General features: G+C 36.3%; 1 protein-coding gene across 1 annotated transcript in view; it reads right to left on the bottom strand.

The window, feature by feature from the left end:
* ZRANB3 (zinc finger RANBP2-type containing 3) overlaps nt 1-23,380 on the bottom strand; it is a 287,380-nt gene that overhangs the window by 87,428 nt on the left and 176,572 nt on the right. The window contains exons 7-8 of the mRNA XM_003794377.2: nt 15,532-15,703; nt 14,285-14,401 (exon numbers count right to left, since the gene is read on the bottom strand). Of these exons, the coding sequence (XP_003794425.1) occupies nt 14,285-14,401; nt 15,532-15,703 (289 nt within the window). The remainder of the gene's footprint in view (nt 1-14,284; nt 14,402-15,531; nt 15,704-23,380) is intronic.

Raw genomic sequence — 23,380 nt, forward strand, 5'->3', positions numbered from 1 at the left:
AAATAAATAAATAAATCTTACAAAGCAATAAAAACAACACAGAAGAAGAAAAATAATTCTGATTATCTGAGATTCTTCATTAATTGACTTTTTACTAGTAACGTTGATCATTTTATTTCCTTTCATTAAGAAATATCTGAAAAAGAGAGCTCAATAACAATAATAACAACACTAAGGAGATACTAACAAATATACTTAAAATATGCTTACTTCTGTCCTCCTAAGAAGTACATGTAACTCAAATGGCAGACCAGCACAAATGTTTGTACAGCACATGAATGATATATGCCAATACCATAATTATATAGTATAGCACTGTATATTTTAAAATTCATCGTATCAGTATGACCTAATTTGCTGACATGACCTATTTGAAGCACTGGTACTGTCTTCCTTTCTGCCTAGAAGGCACCATAGGTTATGAGGGAAAAAGAGAAAAGATTATAGTAGAGAAAAACACCTTTTATCCTGGAGATCTATAAAATTAAGACAGATAGTGGGTGGTGCCTGTGGCTCAAAGGAGTAGGGCAGTAGCCCCATATACCAGAAGTGGTGGGTTCAAACCCAGCCCTGGCAAAAAACTGCAAAAAAACAAAAAAAAAAGGAAAAGGAAAGAAAATTAAGACAGACGGAAACTCATTAGTCTGGAAGGGTTCAGGCATATCCCTGCCTATAGCACAGGAAGAGGAAAGATGGCCAACCCTCAGAGGTCCTTTCTAAGCCCAACGCTCTCAAACTTAGCACAATTAGTAAACAGTGTTAAACTAATTCATGTTAAAGTATAGAGGAAGTATTCACTTCCTAAGATCTGACAAGAACAAGATTTTATACTTTACCCATTATTTTAATATATTTATTATGTAGTTGTAGCTTTTTAAAAATTAAATATACAAATAATGAAAAATTCATTTTACTATCAGCAATAATCACACAAATGCTTCTATTTGAAAATTCATTATTTAAATTTCTCCTCCTTACTCTTATCAAGCTTTTCAAAATTTAGACAAAACATAATTAGATAAGTTTAAATTATCTATAAATTCTTCAATAGAGTTGTACAAATGCTTTAGTGAAAGGTTTTTTTTTTTTTTTTTTTTAGACACAGCCTCAAGCTATCCCCCTGGTTAGAGTGTGGTGACATCACAGCTCACAGCAACCTCCAACTCCTGGGCTCAAGCGAGTCTCTTGCCTCCGCCTCCCAAGTAGCTGGGACCACAGGTGCCCGCCACAATGCCTGGCTATTTTTTGGTTGCAGTGGTCATTTTTGTTTGGGCAGGCCCAGTCTGGATTCGAACCCACCACCTTAGGTGTATGTGGCTGGCGCCTTAGCCACTTGAGCCACAGGTGCTGAGCCAATGAAAGGTATTTCTAAAATGATGCTGCAGAGTTAGAAAACTTCCATTATCTAACAGCGTGTGTCTTGTTGAATTTGCTGAAGATCAAACTTAATAAGGGTCTAAACACAAAATGTCTCTCCTATTTTTTTACAGACTTGATGAACATCACAAACATTAATCCAGTTGACATCAAACAAAAGCACTATGATTAGGATATGGTTTGTTTGGCCCTGCCAAGTCTCATGTTGAAATCTGATCCCTAGTGTTGAAGGTGGTGGCTGGAAGGAGGTGTCTAGGTCCTGAGGACAGTTCCCTCATTAAGGGTTTGGTGCTGTTTTTATGGTAAATGAGTGAGTTAAAGCTCTATTAGCTCAAGCTAGAACTGATTGTTAAACAGAGCCTGGCACCTCCCTCTCTTCTCTCTTTTGCTCCCTCTCTCACTATGTGACGCCTGCTCCCCTTCACTTTCCACAATGAATGGAAGCTTTCTGAGGCTCTCACCAGAAGCAGATACCGGTGCCATGCTTCTTGTACAGCCTTTAAGACCATGAGCCAAATAAACCTTTTTTCTTTGTAAATTATCCCAGAGTCAGGTATTTCCTTACAGCAACACAAGAGGACTAAGACACCAAGCAAGAAGTTGAGAATATAACCTTTCCCTCCCCTTCATACTCAGTCACCAATGTCTACTTGATTGTACTTTAATTACGCCCTGGGTAGAGTGCCATGGCATTATCATAGCTCACAGCAACCTTGATCTCCTGGGTTCAAGCTATCCTTCTGCCTCAGTTTTTCTATTTTTAGTAGAGATGGGGTCTTAGTCTTGCTCAGGCTAATCTCGAACTCCTGAGCTCAAGCAATATGCCTGTCTCGGACTCCCTGAATGCTGGGACTTTAGGGACGAGCCACGGTGCCCAGCCTGATTATATTCTCTTAATACACGTATCTCTGGGATTATTCCTTTCTTTCTACTTAAGATGTAGTACAGCTACTACCTTAGTTTAGATCACCAATACTGTTAATTTGGATTATCAGTGAGGCATCCCAATCTGCGAATTGGTTTGTTGCTTCCAATCCATTCTCCCATAGCCACAGTTATTCTTCTAAAGCACACATCCGGTCATTTACTCCATTTCACTGTAACTAACTGCTAAGAACCATTAGGATAAATGAAAAACTATGATCTGTGAACTTAGGATGTAGTTACTATTCTCAAAGATGCCCAGCCTAGTCTCAGTCAGAATTCCTCCCTAACACTCTGTGCTTCAGCTGTGTTGACCTACTTTTTGTTCCCTAAATATGCTCCTTCTGGTTAATCTGTATGAGTTTGTACAAACTGCTTCAACTCCACAAGCCCTATCTACTTCTTATTTCACTCCTTCCCTTTTTGTCTGGCTACATCTTACTTACTTGTTCATTTCTTGGTATATCTTTACTGTACCCTCAAGACTTGGCCAGATGTCTAATCCCATGTACTTTCACAGCATCATGTTTTTTAAAGACTAAATATACTCTATGGTAGTTGAATATTTATTTTGTTGCCTTTCCAAACAGAGGGCAAGTTCTTTGCGAGGTAGATACTATATATTGTTCACCATGCCTCTCTAGCACATTCCCACATAAGTAGACACTCAACAAATATTTATTTACTGAATTAATCAGGAAAACATTAATCAAAGAAAGGAAGCTTCAACACTAGCATACATACAATAGAATGACCAAATTATAATCTTTATATATTAAGTTCATTTATAAACTGGTTAGGGAAAACTCTGAAACATATTTTCTTATAGAAAACAATATTAAATGTTGATAACGAGCAACCTCCTGCTAAGCTTATTTAAATTATAATGTAGGCAAACTGTATTATTCCCAATTACTATGAACTCTACTAAAAATCAGTAATATTTCTGGGGAAAATGTATTAAGAATTTCAACTTGGAATCGCATTACAACAAAGATATTTGTATCAGAATGCTATTGCAGCCCAATTCATAATTGCCAGGTCATGGAAGAAGCCCAAGTGCCCATCGATCCACGAATGGATCAACAAACTGTGGTATATGTACAGCATGGAATACTATGCAGCCATAAAGAAAGATGGAGACTTTACGTCTTTCATATTCACATGGATGGAGCTGGAAAATGTTCTTCTTAGCAAAGTATCACAGGAATGGAAGAAAAAGTATCCAATGTACACACATCTATTATGAAATTAATTTAAACCTTTTTACATGAAAGCTATAACCTAATAACAACCTAAGGATATGGGGGGAGGGAAGGGGAGAGGGTGGAAGGAGAGGGATTCGAGGGTTCACTTCTGTGGTTCATCTTGCAAGGGTACAAGTGAATCTTTCTATGAGTAGAATATGAATGTTTTGACATAATAACTAAGAAAGTTACATGAAGGCTATGTTAACCAGTTTGATGGAAGTGTCTTGGATTGTGTGTGAAAACACCACACTGTACCCCCAAAGTGCATCAATGTACACAGTTACCATTCAATAAAAAAAAAAAGAATTTCAACTTGGTAATGCCATGAACTAATTATTTCTGGCTATAGCCCAGGAATAGGAATTCACAGTTCCGATTTATGTAGGTAGTTCAGGATAGAGGTTCTAGCAGGGAGAAAATGAAAAATGACTAAAAACTCTAGGGAAGTGGGGTGACAGGAATTGGTCTTATGTGGCCATTAATCTTTGGGAACATGACCCAATTTGAGGACAACCTACTTTTTCATCTCCTTTCTTTTCCTTCAAGGATCCTGGGAATTAGATGCAGGCTTCCTATTGATTATCAAAATTGACTTCCAACCAGGGTTTCTTAATACAGATAAGAAATGGTCTGAAAGGTTCTCATATATGAACAATATGTGAAACTCCCCCCCCCCCAAAATAAAGGTTCTCATATATATTTTTTCCCTAGGCAAGCATTCTGTGTTTGGAATTAAGTATAAAAAAGCTATGTAACAAGATAAACAAAAAAAAAAATAAGATAGTTACTAACTCCAGGATAAACAATAGTTGTCAAAGAAAAGAAATGTAATTATAGCTTAATTTTAAAATGTTTAAGAGAGTCGTTACACTATAAACAATGAACACTGATAAAGCCAAAAATTTCAATCAAATAAAAAATTATGATAGAAAACCGGAGCAGAGGGAATGTATTACAAATCTCTTCTTACAACCTATGTTTTGCATTTTTATCTTCCTAACAGTGATTTTTTTATTACCACATACATTTTTTTTTAATCACCATAAGTTTTAAAGTTTTAAATCCATTTTCTCCCTTTGATGTCTGTGCTTTTTGTATCCCATCTAAACATTGTCTCAACCAAAGGTTGGGAATATTTTTTATATATTTGTGCTACTATGAGTTTTATAATTTTAACTTTTATAATTAATTCTATGATTCACTTTAAGTTAATTTTTTACGTATGGCATTAACTAATGGTCAAGATGCCTTTTTTCCCTCATGAATTGTCTTAGTACCAATTGTCGAACAAACTTATCATTTCACCATTGAGTTCTCATCTCCTTTCTTAACACACCAACTGATAACCTATGCAAGGTTCTATTTCTGGATTCCTTTTTTTTCAGATTAATTAGTACATACCTCTATCTTTATGCTACTACCACAAAGTCCTGATTACTATAACTTTTGGTAAGTATTTATAAAATGTAGTGTGAGTCTTCTAACTTCTTTTTTTCTAGTTCATTAATCTATATGTCTACTTTTATGCTACCATAAAATCTTGATTACTGTAATCTTGTGGGAAATATTTACATCATGTAATGTGAGTCTTCTAATTTCATTCAAAATTGTTTTGGTTACAGTAAGTCCTTTACATCACCACATAAATGTTATGTTTATCTTGTCAATGTCCATAATAAATACTACAGGCATTTTGATAACCATTCCTCTGACTTACAAATGTGTTCTACCTTGTTTAAATTTGCTTTAGTCACTCTAAACAATGCTTTGTAGTTTTCATTGCATGTATTTTATTAACTTTATCTTAAATTACTATAGTTCATGTTTTTTGATGCTATGATAAATTGTATTTTTAAAATTTCAACCTTCAGTTTTATATTGCTGATATATATAACTAGAAATGGTTTTTGTATATTCAATGTGAATTCTGTGACCTTGATAAATTCACTCATTAGTTCAAGTAGCTTGAAGTGTTTTTTTAGTTTTCCAAGTACACAATAACATAGTCTGTGAATATGGACAATTTCACTTACTGCTTTTTATCTATATGCCTTTATTTCTTTATTCTTATTGCTCAGCTAAGACTTCCAGAATAATGTTGAACAGAAGTGATGAGAACAGACTCTCTTGTTTTGTTCCTGATCTTAGAGAAACAGCATTCAGACTTTTAGCATTAAGTATGATGTTAGTTGTAAGTTTTTATCTTTTATTAGGATGAAGAACTTCCTTTCTTCTTCTGTTTGCTGACAAATTTTATCATGAATAAGTATTGAATTCTGTCAAATGCTTCCACTGGGATAATCATATAGTTTTCCAATTTTATATTGTGATTTGTAGTGATCAATAAATCCAATGTTTAACCTTATATTGCCAGTATAAATAATTCTTTCTCTACTACTGGTTTCAACTTGCCGATACTTCGTTAAAAATTTTCACCTTAGCGTGGCACCTGTGGCTCAATGAGTAGGGCACCGGCCCCATATACAGAGGATGGTGAGTTCAAACCCGGCCCTGGCCAAACTGCAACAAAAAATAGCCAGGTGTTGTGGTGGGCGCCTGTAGTCCCAGCTACTCGGGACACTGAGGCAAGAGAATCACCTAAGCCCAAGAGCTGGAGGTTGCTGTGAGCTGTGATGCCACAGAGCTCTACTGAGGGCGACAAAGTAAGACTCTGTCTCTTAAAAAAAAAATTTTTTTTTTTCACCTTAATGAAGAGTATAGTCAATTTAGATACATAGTTATGATACATCTGTCTGTTCTTGGTAGCAGAGTAATAATGGCTTTATAAAATTAGTTGCAAGGTATTTCTTACTCTTCTGGTTCCTAAAAAAGTTCTAGAATTGGTTTTACTTTTATATTAAATGTTTGATGGAATTTGCCAATAAAATCATTGAGTCATGAAATTTTCAATGAAGGGTGGTTCTTTTTTTTCTTGATAGCTCACAGCAACTTCAAACTCTTGGACTCAAGAGATTCTCTTATCTCAGCCTCCCAAGTAGCTGGGACTATAGGCACCCACCACAAAGCCCTGCTATTTTTAGAGATAAGGTCTCCCTCTGGCTCAGGCTAGTCCTGAACCTGTGAGCTCAGGCAATCTACCCACCTTGGCCTCCCAGAGTGCTAGGATTACAGGTGTTAGCTACCATGCCCAGCCAAGGGTGATTAATGATACAAAAATATTCTTTAGTTGATTTAGGACTAATCATATTTTTAATTTCTTTTTGAATCCGCTATGATATTTATGGGATCTGACCAGTCATCTGAGCTTTGTTGGCTTTATTGATGTAAAGTTGCTAATGATATTCCCGTATTATCACTTTAATGCCTATAGAGTCTGTAGGAATACTCTTTTTATTCTCTTTTACTGCTGTAAAATCAGTTTTTCCTTTTTTTATTTTGAGTTTTATACATTTTATTCATCTTTTCAAAAACTCAATTTCTAGTTTTATCAATTTTCTTTATTACTTTCTTTTGTATTTCATTGACTTCTGCTCTTTGTAATCTTCTTCCTTCTGCTAATTTATTCTTATAGTTATTTTTAAACATTTTTACTGATGTGTAATATTTATGACATACATGTGGTATTTTGATACATTAAGAGAACATGTAATGATCAAGTCAGGGCATTTAGGATCTATTGCTTGGAGCATTTATCGTTTCTTTGTGTTGGGAACATATCAAATGCTGTATTCCAGGTATTCTGAAATATATAGGACATTGTTGTTGACTATAGTTACCATACTATGTTACCGAATATTACAACTTTATCCTCCTATCTAACTATATGTTTGTACCCATTAGTCAACCTCTCTTTACTCTTCATACCCTTCCCAATCTATGGTATCTATCATTCTACTTTTTATTTCCATAAGATCAGTATTTTTAGTTTTCACATGGGTGAGAACATGTGTTATATGTCTTTCTGTGCCTAACTTATCTCAATTAACACAATAATCTCCAGGTCCATCCATGTTGCTGCAAATGGTAGCATTTCATTCTTTTTATGGCTGAGTAGTATTCCACTGTGCATAGATAACACATTTTCTTTATTCATTTGTCTGTTGATAGAAACTTAGTTTGATTTCACATCCTTGCTATTCTTTGTCTTCTTTTGAGAAAAGTCTATTCAGAATTGTTGCCCATTTTTTAATGAGACTATTTTTTGCTATTGAGTTACTTGTACGTTCTAGTTGTTAGTCCCTTGAATGAATGGCTTGCAAATACATTCTCCCATTCAATAGGTTTTTCTCCTCTCTTTTGGTTCCATTTAGATTTTTTCCTATTTCTTTAAAAAATGATATTAGCATTCTGATAGAGATTACAGTGAAAGAATAGATTGCTTTTGGTAGTGTAGTCACTTTGACAATATTAATTCTTCCATTCCATGAGCATGGGATGTCTTTCCATTTCTTTGTGCTCACTTCCATTTCATTCATCAGTGTTTTGTAGTTTTCAACGTAGGGCTCTTTCATCTCCGAGGTTAAATTTTATTTTGAAGTATTTTTATTTTGTTTAGTGGCTATCATAAACGGGATTGCCTTCTTGAATTCTTCTTAGCCAGTTCATTGTTATCATAGAGAAACACTACTGGGTTTTGCATGATTTTGTACCTGCAACTCTTCTGAATTTGTTTTTTAGTTCTAAGAGGGCTAAGGGTTTTTTGATGGCCTCTTTAGGTTTTGTAAATATAAGATGTCAGCTGCAAAAAGGAACAATTTGGCTTCCTCTTTTCCAATTTTGATGCCTTTTATTTCTTTCTCTTGCCTGATTGTTCTGGCTAGGACTTCCAGTACTACATTGAACAGGAGTAGAAAAAACGGACATCCTTGTCTTCTTGTAGTTCTTACAGCATAGGCTGTCAGTTTTTCTCCAATCACAAAGCTGTTAGCTGTGAGTTTGTCATACATGGCTATTATTATATTGAAGTATGTTCCCTTTATGTCTAGTATTTTGAGAATTTTTACTATTAAGGGATACTGTATTTTATCAAATGCTTTCTCTGCATCCACTGAGATGATCATATGTGGTTTTGTCCTTAATTCCACTGATGTGATTTATCATGTGTCTCAACTTGTGTATGTTGAACTGTATGGGTGTGCCTGGGAAAAGTCCCATTTAAGCATGGTATATTATCTTTCTGATGTGTTGTTGGACGTGGTTTGCTAGGAGTCTGGTGAGGATCTATTGGTCTGTTCATTAGGGATATTGGCCTATAATTTTCTTTTTTTGTTGTGTTTTTGTTGGTTTTGGTAGAGAGGTAATGCTGGCCCCACATAATGAGTTAGGATAAATTATCTTCTCTTTAATTGCTTGGAATAGTATGAGAATAGGTGTTACTTCTTCTTAAGTTTGGAAGAATTTGACAGTAAAGCCATCTGATCCTTGGTTTTTCTCTGTTGGAAGACTTTTTACTGACTTAATCTCATTACTCCTTAGTGGGCTGTTCAGGTTTCCTGTTCCTTTTTATTTTTTCCTCAAACAGAGTCTCAGTCTGCCCTGGGGCTGAGTGCCATGGCGACATATCTCACAGCAACCTCAGACTCATGGGCTCAGTTGATTCTCTTGCCTCTGCCTCCCAAGTAGCTGAGACTACAGGCGCCCGCCATAACACGTGGCTAATTTTAGAGCTGGGGTCTTGCTCTTGCTCAGATTGATCTTAAACTCATGAGCTCAGGCAATCCACCTGCCTCAGCCTCTCAGAGTGCTGGGATTATAGAAATGAACCACTAGACCCAGTCTCCTGTTTCTTCTTTGTTCAGTCATGGTAGGTTACATGTGTCTAGAAATTTATTCATGTCTTCTAAATTTTCCAGTTTTTAGTGTATGAATGTTCATAGCAGTCTCTGATGATCTTTTGCTTTTCTATACTGTCAGTTACAATGTTTCCTTTTTCATCTCTGATTTTGTATATGTCTTCTCACTTTTTTTCTTGGTTAGTCAATGATTCTTGTTTGTTTGGTTTTTTAGTCCCTATTTCATTCAGTTCTGCTCTGATCTTTACTATCATTTTACTATCTTTGAGTTTCATTTTTTCATGCTTTTCTAGTACCTTAAGTTTTTCTTTGTCTTTGTTTTTCAGATAGAGTCTCATTTTGTCACCCTTGGTAGTGTCATAGAGCCATGGCATCATAGCTCACAGCAACCTCAAACACTTGGGCTCAAGTGATTCTCTTTTCTCACCCTCCCAAGTAGCTGGGACTATAGGCACCCACCACAATGTCTGCCTATTTTTAAAAACGGGGTCTCACTCTGGCTCAGGCTGGTCTCAAATTCTTGACTGCAGGCAATTTATTCACTTTGGCTTCCCAGAGTGCTACAATTATAGGCATGACCCACTATGCCTGGCCTGGAAATATATCTTTGGTTTATTTATTTGTAATTATCTGTCTTTTTTGATGTAGGCACTTACTACTATAAACTTCCATCTTAGCAGTGCTTTCACTATAGCTCATGAATTTTTATATGTTGTGTTTCCAATTTCATTTGTTTCAAAATTTCCTTCTTAATTTCTTCCTTGGACAGCCCCTGTAGCTCAGTGGGTAGGGCGCTGGCCACATACACCGAGGCTAATGGGTTTGAGCCTGGCCCTGGCCAGCTAAAACAATAATGACAACTGCAACAACAACAACAACAACAAAAAATAGCTGGGCATTGTGGCGGGCACCTGTAGTCCCAGCTTCTTAGGAGTGTGAGGGAAGAGAATCACTAGAGCCCAAGAGTTTGAGGTTGCTGTGAGCCGTGACACCACAGCACTCTACCCAGGGCAACAGCTTGAGTCTCTGTCTCAAAAACAAAACAAAACAAAATTTCTTCCTTGACCCAATGACCATTCAGAAACTTGTTCAATTTCTTGTTCAGTTTCCAAAATTCATTTTGTTAATGATTCTAGTTTTATTCCATTGTGTCTAAGAAGTTATTGGATATAATTTCAATTAAAAAAGATTTCTGGAGACGTGTTTTGTCACCTAAAATATGGTCTATCCTAGAAAGAAAGTTGCATGTGCTGACAAGAAGAATGTCCATTCTGTTGGATAAAATGTTCTCTGAATGTTATATTAGGTCCATTTTGTCTAACGCATAGTTTAAGCCAATCTTTTTTTGTTGATTTTCTGTCTAGATGATCTGCAAAATGCAAAAAGTGGGGTATTACAGTCCCCAACTATTATTGTTTTAGAGTCTATCTCTCCCCTTGGATCCAATAATATGTAATTTATATATCTGGGTCCTCCAGTGTTGTGTGAATATATATTAGAATTGTCACACATCTTTTTTTTTTTTTTTGAGACAGAGTCTCATTAGGTGCCATTGGCAGAGTGCTGTGACGTTCACAGCTCACAGCAACCTCAAACTCTTGGGCTTAAGTGATTCTCTTACCTCAGCCTCCCAAGTAGCTGAGACTACAGGCGCCTGCCACAACCCTTGGCTATTTTTTGTTGCAGTTGTCATTGTTGTTTAGCAGGCTCAGGCTGGGTTCAAATCTGCCAGCTAGGTGCATGTGGCTAATGCCATAACCACTGTGCTATATGCACAGAGCCAGAATTGTTATATCTTCTTGCTGAATCATCCCTTTATCCATTTATATAATGATTTTGTCTCTTTTTACTGTTTTTGATTTAAAATGTTTTATCTGATATAACTATAGCTACTCATGCTTGCTTTGGTTACTGGTTGTGTAAAATATCTTTCCCATTCATCCACCTTCAGTCTATATGTGACTTGACACATGACATGAGCTTCTTGTGGGCAGCATATAGTTGGATCATGTTTTCCTCCTGCCCCAACAGTCAAGGTTATTTTTGGTATGTGAGGACCCATTTCTTTCTTTTTTTTCCCCCCACTTTGTCGCCCTTGGTAGAGTACCATGGCGTCACAGCTTATAGCAACCTCCAGCTCTTAGGCTTAAGCGATTCTCTTGCCTCAGCCTCCCGAGTAGCTGGGACTACAGGTGCCCGCTACAAAGTCTGGCTATTTTTTTGTTGCAGTTTGGCTGGGGCTGCATTCAAACCTGCCAACCTCAGTATATGGGGCTGGCGCCCTATTCACTGAGTCACAGGTGCCATCCGAGGACCCATTTCTGTCATTTTGTTAACTATCTTTTGATTGTTTTGTGTATTTTTTGTACTTTTCTTTCTTTATTATTGTCATTATGATTTGGTAGTTTTCTACAGTGGTATCATTTGGGACTTTTCTTTTTCTCATTTGTGTGTCTGCTTTATAACTGTGTTTTATACTTTTGTGTGTTTTCCATCACAGACTGGGTTTCGCAGCTAGAGGAAGGGCTTAAAGCTTTTGTTTAGTATGAGAAAAAGATCATATAAATAGGCAGGGTTTTGAGCTTGTGCTCCCTTAATGGGGACACTCATGGGATTCCTCATTAGCACTTGGTCTAGGTCAATGACAATAAAGTTTGTGAGTGTGGAATCCCTGGTGTCAGGATCCCTTGTTATTTTTAACTGTTAAAACAGCCTACTCCCAGTCTTTATATTAATAATAATGTTAGAATTTAAGTGTTTTCTTACCTACTTTTAGCATACCTATCTCTTTTGACCCTGCTCTGCCAAAAGAAATGTTTATATGTTCCATCTTTCCTCTCAACAAACTAGAAGAACAAGGAAATTTCCTCTATACAAGAAAAGTTATCTATGAAAAAGTTACCAATAATAGCAAAATTAATGGTGAAAGACTAACTGCTTTCTCTTAAAGACTGCCTACAAGGAAGAGAGATTCAATCCTATCATTTTTATTTCTTTATTTTTTATTTTTTTTGCAGTTTTTGGCTGGGGCTGGGCCTGACCCCGCCACCTCTGGCATGTGGGGCCAGTGCCCTACTCCTTTGAGCCACAGGCACCACCCAATCCTATCATTTTTAAATTCAAAATTGTACTAGTTTTCCTTCAAAATGATAGGTAAAATAAATTTTAAAAAGACATAGAGATTACAAGGAAGAAAAGAATAAGTGTCATTATGAACAAACTAAATAATCCTCTATGTTCTAGAATTAACCCCCAAGCCAAAAGAACTATTAAAGTGAGTTCACCAAGGTCATAGAATAAAAACAATGAATTATATGAAAATCAATAATTCTATTATTTTGCAATGAAATGTTGGAACTTTGAATTAAAACAAATTTAGAAAAGAAATAAATATTTTCTAAATATTTAGAAAAGCTTATGGAAATACCTATGGAAAAATGTAACAAAATATATTCAAGAATATTAAAAAACAGGATGGTGCCTGTAGCTCAAGCAGCTAAGGCGCCAGCCACATACACCAGAGCTGGCGGGTTTGAATCCAGCCCAGGCCTGCCAAACAACAATGACAGCTACAACAAAAAAAAAAAGAATATCAGAAAACATTGTGGGGAGAAATTAAAAAACGTCTAAATTAAAGGAGAGAGATACTCTGTTCAGGGATCAGAGAATATCATGAGAAGTAAATGCTTCTAAATCAATCAATAGATCTAACACAATTGCAATAAAAGTTGCACATACTTGACAAACTGATTGTAAAATTCATATGGAAAAGCAAAGGACCTACAAAAGACAAAATAATTCTGAAAAGGAATAAAGCAGGAATAAATACTATGTAATTTCAAGGCTTATTATAAAGCTACAGTAATCAAGCCACTATAGTACAAGATTAAATGAATATACCAATGAAACAAAACAGAATTCAGAAACCAATCCATAGGACTATAACCAGCTGATTTTTGATGAAGGTGCTAAGGAAATTTAATGAGGGAAAAATAGTCTTCCCAACAAAGAATATTGGAACAATTGAAAATCCCCATGTAAAAAGACAAACCAAAACAAAAATCAAAAAATTGAACCTCCATCCTTACTTTTTACCATATCAAAAATTAACTCAAAATAGTTCATAGACTCACATATACAATCATGCATCACATGTCCACAAACTGTTAATTTTTGATATGGTACAAAGTAAGGATGGAGGTTCAATTTTGTGGACATGTGAGAATAGCCCACATCACAAAGTCTCAAAGCTGCAGATGCTGGCATGGATGTGGAGAGAAGGGAACACTTTTACACTGATGGTGGGACTGCAAACTAATACAATCTTTTTGAAAGAAAGTATGGAGAATCCTCAAAGAACTGAAATTAGACATTGCATTTGATCCTGCAATACCACTACTAGGCATCTACCCATAAGAAAAAACTCATTTTATAAGGATATTTGCACTAGACTGTTTGTCACAACTCAATTTACAATTGCCAACATGTGGAAACAATCTAAATGCCCATCAACCTATGAATGGATTAACAAGCTATGGTATGTATACCATGGAATACTATTCAGCCATTAAAAAAGATGGAGGCTTTACATCTTTTGTGTTAACCTGGATTGAGTTGGAATACATTCTTCTGAGTAAAGTATCACAAGAATGGAGAAGCAAAAATTTAATGTACTCAATTCTAATATGAAGCCAGTAGACAATCTAATACATACCCTCCTAAGAGAAAAACTCAATTCAAGGTGGGGGGCAGGGGAATGAGGGAGAGGGCAGTGGGGAGGAGGCAGGGGGTTAGGGGTTACTGTGTATGGCATACCTCTTAAGGGTGGGACACAATTACAAGAGGAACTTTACCTAACAAATGCAATCAGTGTAACTTAATTCTTTATCTCCTCAATGAACCCCAAACAACAATAAAAAAATTAAAACACATTGGATAATCTATATGAAGATAAATACATGATGGCCCAGCAATGAGTACCTTAGCAATAGCAGTTTGTTTAAATATGCGAGTAATCAACCCCATAACAGTCTCTGTGGCACCTGAATTTGGACCTCTCATTAATTTTTCCCACTCTTCCAAACTGGTATTCAGCTCCTATGTGGGAGAAAATAACATTGTTTAGGGATATAGCATCAAGGGCAAAACAATTAATGCAGTCATGAATCATGTCCTTTTTTTCTTTTCTGTATAGAAAGATATAAAAAGAAAATTCCCAAAGATGCCAACATGTTCATTTTAAAACATCAATGCAGAGGTAGGTCAGTCACATGTTCATGCCAATTACAGAAACCAATGCCAAGCTGTGGGTTAAAAAAAAAAAAATCCCTTTGCTAACAACATAAATCGAACAATTACAGCTTCCTCTTAAGGAGATATACATATTTTACGAAGTGAACATAAAAATTTAAATCCATAAGAATTTAAATCCATTTTGTATGGTAGAAAAATATACATGGGACCAAAGAATTTTTGCAAAAAGACATGTTTTTATTTAAATAAATATTAGTTAAATAAAATGTAATATAAGCACATATTTATTTCATTTTATTTTTCTTTCTAATGCTAAAATAATAATGGAACTTAGATCATCCTCATTTTAAAATTTGCTCAGGGTTTACAAAATGCTTTCTCTAAACTTTTAAGATAAAACAATGAAAAACTCTTTGTGGCCCAAATTATGTCTAGATTTGAAGAAATTTCAGAGAATATATAAACATGACACAAAAGTAAATATGAATAAAGATTAGGCAAAACATATTTTTGGCTTTCTGATATGTTGAGTTTCACCTCTTACAACATGATCACTGAGTATTAGGATTTCAAGAAATGGTTGCATCCAAATTATTAAAGAAGACACAATGTCTTCTAGAATGTCCAGAAGACATATTATAAAAAAATCCTAGAGCAAGAAAAACACAATTTCCCTTAATAATTATTGGGATTTAGAATTCTTAAATCTTCATTGCAAGTGAAGTACTTTTTCTCTACATTCAGCAAAAATATTTTTTAATCATTAGGAAACTATTTTCACATATTTGATGACCAAAATTAAGTTCTTTCTGCTCTCTCCCTGAAATGATACAAAACCAATTCATAGCTCTATTAATTAAACCTATTTAAAGAAAGCAGACCTTTCTATCTGTGAAATGTTAAATATGTACAATCTTTAATAATATAATTTAAATGATTTAAAGTAAGACTTTCCATCAAATAAAGGTTCTCACCTTGGCTGCTGCTGGCAGAAGATCAAATGGAATGCGTTGTCTGATTTTAGGGGGCAGCTGGGTTAAAACTTCAGTCTTTAATCTTCTAATCATTATGTCACTTAATAGCTGGTGAAGTTCATTAAGATTTGATGCCCCTCTACAATCCCACTGAGGCCTTTTACCAAAATATCTGTTAATATAAAGAAAAACCATGTAGCAAAGATGAATAGTAGAGCAAGAAAATAACTTATCCAGTGTGTTCTTTTTAATGATAAGGAGCCATGACACCATTTTCATTGTTATTTCTCAATGAAAATTATTACAAAAAGCTTGGCCTTAGCCAGGTGTCGTGGCGGGCGCCTGTAGTCCCAGCTACTCGGGAGACTGAGACAAGAGAATCGCCTGAGCCCAGGAGTTGGAGGTTGCTGTGAGCTGTGTGACGCCACGGCACTCTACCGAGGGCAATAAAGAGAGACTCTGTCTCTAAAAAAAAAAAAAAAAGCTTGGCCTGTCCTGAGAGATAATAATGAATAACATTAGATACTGCTACTGGGCCAGGTGAGGTGGCTCACGCCTGTCATCCTAGCACACTGAGAGGCCGAGGCAGTTGGATTGCTTGAGATCATGAAATCGAGACCAGCCTGAGCAAGAGTGAGTCCCCATCTCTAAAAATATCTAGGTGTTGTGGCAGGTGCCTATAGTTCCAGATACTTAGGAGGCTGAGGCCAGAAAATTGCCTGAGTCCAAGAGTTTGAGGTTGGTGTGAGCTATGACACTATGGTACTCTACCAGGAGCAAGAAAGTGAGACTCTGTCTCTAAAAAACAAACAAACAAAAAAAAGATTAGACACTACTCTTAACGAGACAAAATATTAGTGTCACTCTAAGCATTTTGTTTACACCAAGTTAAAGCAACGCAGAGGGGAACTGGTAACTCTGAATTGCAGTAAGTCATGGTTTTCAAATGGGGAACTACTGGCATTTTGGGTGGGCTCATAGCAGCAGTGAGTTTAGCAGATCTAGCCCTATGTAGGCATCAACATCAGCAAGTCGTTATAAAACCAAAAATACTTAGAACATTTTCCATACCCTCTAGGAGGAGATATTATCTCTAATTAAGCTGTTAAGCTTAGCAGATTGATTACTCAGTAGTCTCTTTGAAAGCACTGAGTTGACAGCAAAGGAATTTAAAACACACACACACACACACATATGCACTGTCAAAGAGAGAATGAGAGAGCTAACATCTGAGAATAAGAAATTTTAAGAAATATGTAGAAAGCATGATGCAGACAGACAAATGCTAACAGACTTGGCAAAAGAAAGCAAAATGCTTGCAAAATACATACAACTTATTTTCTAGACCCCTTATTTTCAAGACTCATTCCAGGAGTTGGAAACACCAAGTACTATGAGTAAGTGCTAAAAGGAGGGTTAAAGTCTAGTAGATCAACTGAACTTACACATCAGGGCAGCTAGCACAATGACAGCTTCTTATCAATGTGACAATAAAAATACTCCCATATACACAGTGGCTCACGCCTATAATCCTAGCACTCTGGGAAGCTGAGGAGTTTGAGCTCAGGAGTTTAAGACCAGCCTGAGCAAGAGCAAGAGCAAGACCTATGTCTACTAAAAATAGAGAAATTAGCTGGGCATTGTGGTGGGCACCTATAATCCCAGCTACTCAGGAGACTGAAGAAAAGGATCGTCTGAGCCCAAGAGTTTGAGATTGCTATGAGCTATGATGCCATAACACTCTGACAAGGGTGACAGTGTGAGAATCTGTCTCAAAAACAAACAAAAAAACTCTCCCCTATAAAATTCTCACACATCTCCCAGGAGCTCATATTAATATGGTTAACAGCTGAAAACAGCTATTAAAGAATATTTAGGGGAAAAATTCCTGTTAGGTCCTATTATGATTATGATTACTAAGATTAACAATTTAAGTAGCTACCCATTTTAATGGAATTGTGGTGCATTTTAGCGTAAATAGTATCAATGAGAGAAATGCAGAACTTTTTTTTACATTAACTTTTTTTAGTTTAACATATTAAACTAAACATACAAGAATAGTCTCAGAGCCCATACCAAGTGGTTAGGGTGCCAGCCACATACACCAGGGCTGGTGGATTCGAACCTGGCCCTGGCCTGCCAAAAACAACAATGACAACTACAACAAAAATATAGCCAGGTGTTGTGGTGGGTGCCTGTAGTCCTAGCTACTTGGGAGGTTGAGGCAAGAGAATCGCTTAAGCCCAAGAGTTTGAGGTTGCTGTGAGCTATGACACTACCGCATTCTACAGAGGGCAACAAAGTGAGACTCTGTCTCAAAAGAACAAATAAATAACTATACAAGAATAGTGTACACATTAAATACATGTACTTATATGTAGACTCAAGTGGTAGAAACCTATAGTATTGTATGATAAAATGATATGACACCATTTACCTTATTTTGCCATATAAAATGCACACTCATGTTTTTGGCCCAAACTTTCAGGAAAAAAATATTTTATTTTAAGTTTTAATTCAAATTTTTATTTGTTTATATTTAGGTACTTATTTTTGGATTATAAAGAAATTTTAGTATTTTTAACATATGCTTTCTAGAGTTATACTTTTAACACATAAGCATCAATAAAATAATAAAAAACATTTACATAGATATGGAATTAGTACTACCCATGAACAATGCACTTTCTTATTTTCCCCCTCAAAAATGTGGGCAAAAATGTGTGTATCATACACAGCAAAATATAGTAGTTGACACTGACAGGAAATTTACTTATTTACAAAAGTAATCCCAGCTACAAGGGAGGTTAAGGCAAGAAAATTGCTTGAGCCCAAGAGTTTGAGGTTGCTGTGACCTCTGACACCACAGCACTCTCCCTAGGGCAACATAGTGAGCCTCTGTCTCAAAAAAAAAAAACCTAAATGTTGTCACTTTACAAAAATATAATGGTTTTGTTTATAGTTATCATAACTGGAATTGCTAAAACTTGTTCATTGAATTATTTTGACTTCCTTTAATGCTTTATGTCCTTATATTAAGAACTCACATGCTAGCTCAGTGCCTGTAGCTCAGCGGCTAGGGTGCCAGCCACATAAACCAGAGTTGGTGAGTTCGAACCCAGCCTGGGCCTGCCAAACAATGAAGACAACAACAACAACAACAACAAAATAGCCAGGTGTTTTGATAGGCGCCTGTAGTTGCAGCTACTTGGGAGGCTGAGACAGGAAAATCGCTTAAGCCTAAGAGTTTGAGGTTGCTATGAGCTGTGACTCCACAGCACTCTACCGAGAGTGACATAGTGAGACTCTCTCTCAAAATAAATAAATATAAAAACTCACATGCTAATGTACTCAAATGTTTATCATAGCTCAATTTATAACTGGCAAGACGTGGAAACAACCAAGTGCTCATCAACCCATGAATAGATTAATAAACTGTGGTATGTGTATATCATGGACTACTATTCAAATGGAGGCTTTACAACTTTTGTATTTACCTGGATAGAGTTGAAGAATAGCCTCCTTAGTAAAATATTTCAAGAGTGGAAAAGCAAGTATTCTATGTACTCAATACTAATTTGAAACTAGTAGATGAACAACTACCAACCTCCATGAAAGAAAAACAATTACAGAAGTGGGGAGAGAAGAAAGGGTTAGTAAGCTCCCACATAACCAGTAGAGGTAATGGCACACATCACGGGTGAAGGACTAGACTTTACCTTACAAATGTAAACAATGTAACCTAATCACACATACCTTTATGTTAATCCAAAATTAGAAAAAAATTTACACACTAATGAAAAGGAAAAATACTTGCAAACATCTGATTCTGTCACCTGTTTTTTCCATTCATATACTCACATACATATTGATCATATGGTTAAAGAAAAAATCTAACATTCAGAACTACCAATAATGGGAAAAGAGATTAGTATGCTGTTTTGTTTTATGAAAATAATATTTGCCACTAAAATAGATTCTTAAGCACACTCTCCACTTATGTGACACATTCTGCAGGTGTGAAGTATACTAGCTGGAGGTCTTTTGGAATGACTATTACATGCTGGCACAGACAGCACACAGGTGTTTTCAAACAGGCCTACAATACAGGCTTCCCTCACTTCTTAAAGAGCATAAACAGTGGGCAGCGCCTGTAGCTCAAGGAGTGGGGCGCTAGCCCCATATACCAGAGGTGTTGGGTTCAAACCCAGCCTTGGCCAAAAAAAAAAAAAAATTACCTTGGGGCAGTGCCTGTGGCTCAGTGAGTAGGGCGCTGGCCCCATATACTGAGGGTGGTGGGTTCAAACCCGGCCCTGGCCAAACTGCAACAAAAAAATAGCCAGGTGTTGTGGCAGGCACCTGTTGTACCAGCTACTCTGGAGGCTGAGGCAAGAGAATAGCCTAAGCCCAAGAGTTGGAGGTTGCTGTGAACTGTAATGCTACAGCACTCTACTGAGGGCAATAAAGTGAGACTCTGTCAAAAAAAAAAAAAGGAGCACGAACAGCTCCAGAAGTGCAGATTTGTGTTGCAGTCTGAGCCAGTACCAGTATAGGTCTGAAATGATGAGGTTTCGTCACTCCTTCAGGAGAGAGCATGCTACTGAGAGAAGCTTTAGCTACTTACCTCCTGGGTGTTTTACCACAAGTTGATTATAAGCTCTAAGTTGGGTATGAATCATGGTTCGGAGAAACTATGTCTCACTACATCCCTGCCCTGCCCCCATCACACCATCACTACTACATCTCTGAGATACTAGCTTGGAATGTTAGAGGTAGCATTTGCACTGAAGAGTGTTGCAACACCAGTTATTTGCTAAACCCATCTTCTTGTTTGGGGTATAAAGGGGAAGAAGAGGGAGAAGTAGAAGAGGTGACACCTATAAATAACTGGTCTCTTCCCATTAAAGTTGACAGTAATTACGCATTTACACTTTTTGAAATATCTTACTTTTTAAAACAGATAAAGTAGAATTTATAACATCATACAATTCACCCAAAGTGTATAATTCACTTTGTTTTCAGTATATTCACAGATGTGTGCAACCATCACCACAGTAAATTTTAAGACATTTCTATCACCTCAGGAAGAAACCTTGTATTCTTTAGCTGTCACCCCAAACCTCTGTCATGTCTCCCCAGCCCTAAGCAACCACTAATCTATTTTCTATCTCTTTACATTTCCCTATTCTGGGCTTTTATGAGTTAAGTCATACAGTCTGCAGTCTTTTATGACTTCCTTCTTTCATCTAGCAGGTTTTCAAGACTGATCCACATTATATAGTATATCAGTATTTCCTTCCTTTCTAAGGTCAAGTAATATTCCATTGTACAGTTACACAGTTTGTTTCTCCATTTGTCCACTGATAGACATCTGGGTTATTTCCAAATTTTGAATTTTATGAATAAAGCTAGTATATACATTCATGTACAAGTTTCTGTGTGGTCATAGGTTCTCATTTTTCCTGGGCATATACCTAGGAGTGGAATGGCTGGGTCATACAACTCTATGTTTAATCATTTGAGGAACTGCCAGAATGTTCTCAAAATCACGTACATTAGTTTACATTGCCATCAGCTGCAAATGAGAGTTCCAATTTCTTCACATTCCTGCCAACATTTGTTAGTTGACTTTTTTATTCAAGCCATCCTAGTAAGTATTAAGTGGCATCTCATTGTGGTTTTAATTTATACTTCCTGAATGATGACAAGAAATTTTTTATGTGCTTCTTGGCCATTTGTATATTTTTTTTTAGAGATATGCCTATTCAAATACTTTGCCTATATTTGAATTCTTTTTTTTTGAGACAGAGTCTTACTATGTTGCTCTTGGTAGAGTGTTGTGGTACCATAGCTCACAGCAACCTCAAACTCTTGGGCTTAAGTGATTCTCCTGCCTCAGCCTCCCAAGTAGCTGGGACTACAGGCGCCCACCACAACATCCAGCTATTTTCTGCTGAGTTGTCACTATTTAGTTGGCCAGGTCTGAGTTCGAACCCACCACCCTCAGTGTATGTGGCTAGTGCTGTAACCACTGTGCTATAGGTGCCGAGCCCTTTGCCTATATTTGAATTGTGTTGTCTTTTTATTATTGGGTTGTAAGAGTTCTTTATATATTCTAGTACAAGTCCCTTATCAAATATATTTCTTACAAATATTTTCTCCCATTCTGTAGGTTACCTTTTCAATTTCTTAATGGTGTACAAAAGTTACTCATTTTTGTGAAGAACAATTTGTCGGTTGTTCTTTTGTTGTTAGTGCTTTCAGTGTCCTATTTAAGAATATTTTGCCAAATCAAAGCAGATTTATCCCTGTTTTCTCCTAAGGGGTTTCTAGCTTTATCTTTTACATTTAGCTCTTTGATCCATTTTGAGTTGATTTTTAGACAGTACAAAGCGATGGTCCAAATCCATTCTTTTTCATGCGATTATCCAATTATGCCAGAACCATCTGAATGCACTGAGAGTCCAGTAGTTTACATCTAGACCAGTGATTTTCAACCAGCGTGCCATGACACACTGGTGTGCCCTGAGAGTGTGTTAGGTATACTGTGAAAATTTTTAAAGATCATTAATTATTTTCAAAAGAAGTTCAAAACACAGTAAGTATATTTTTCCCTCTTTTTTTTTTTTGATCAATATCATTTCAGTGTGCCATGGGAAATTTAACTATAGGTTCAAGTGTGCTGTGAGATAAAAAGGGTTGAAAAATACTGATCTAGACTATCCATTCTATTCCATTGATCTAAATATCTATCATTGTGTTAGTACCATACTATTTTGATTGCAATTATAATCACGCCTTCTAACCCTATTTTTCTTTTTTAAAATTGTTAAGTCTTGGCAGGGGTATCCAACTTGTGGCCCATGGGCCACATGCTGATTTTGTGAGGACTTTTTTTGCTTATCTTTGGTGTTGGATATTACAAAAAGTATGCATAGATTTCTTTTTTTTGTTTTTTGGAGACAGAGTCTTACTTGGTCACCCTTGGTAGAGTGCTGTGGTGTCTTAGCTCATAACAACCTCAAACCCCTGGGTTCAAGTGATTGTCTTGCCTCAGTCTCCCACGTAGCTGGGACTACAGGTGCCTTCCACAATGCCTGGCTATTTTTAGAGGCAGCGGTCTCACTCTTGCTCAGGCTGGTATTCAACCCCTAAGCTTAAGCAATCCACCTGCCTCATCCACCCAGAGTGCTAGGATTACAGGTGTGAGCCACTGTGTCCAGCCTATGGAATTTTTTTTCTTTTTGTACCAAAAAGACATCTGAGATTCTGATACAGACTGTAGATAAGTTTGAGGAATATTATTATAGTGCTGAATCTTTATAATCCATGAACATAGGATGTTTGCCCCTTAATATAGATTTTCATTAATTTCTTTCACCATTTTGTAATTTTCAGAGTATAAATTTTACACGTATCTTTTATTAATTTGTTAATATCTTTAATTAATTTATTCCTATTTTACTCTTTTGATGCTAGTGTGAATAAAATTATTTTACTCATTTCATTTTCAGATTGTTCATTTTAAGTATAGAGAAATATAATTGATTTTTGTATAATGATCTTGGGACCTCTAACCTGCTAAATTTATTTATTAGTTTCAATAGTTATTTAGTGAATTTCTTAGGAGTTTCTTATACAAGATCATGTCTTCTGCAAACAGGAAGTTTTAATTCTTCCTTTCTAATCTGCATGCTTTTTTTCCCTTTGCCTGATAGCTGTAACTAGAACTTCTAGAACAATATTGAACGAAGTGGTGATATCAGACATCATCCCCATCTTAGAAAAGAGCATTCAGGCTCAGTGCCTATACCTCAGCAGCTAGGGTACCAGCCACATACACCAGAGG

This window comes from Otolemur garnettii, unplaced genomic scaffold (assembly GCF_000181295.1).
Source record: "Otolemur garnettii isolate 467f Iridium unplaced genomic scaffold, OtoGar3 scaffold00080, whole genome shotgun sequence".
NCBI classification, from domain to species: Eukaryota; Metazoa; Chordata; class Mammalia; order Primates; family Galagidae; genus Otolemur; species Otolemur garnettii.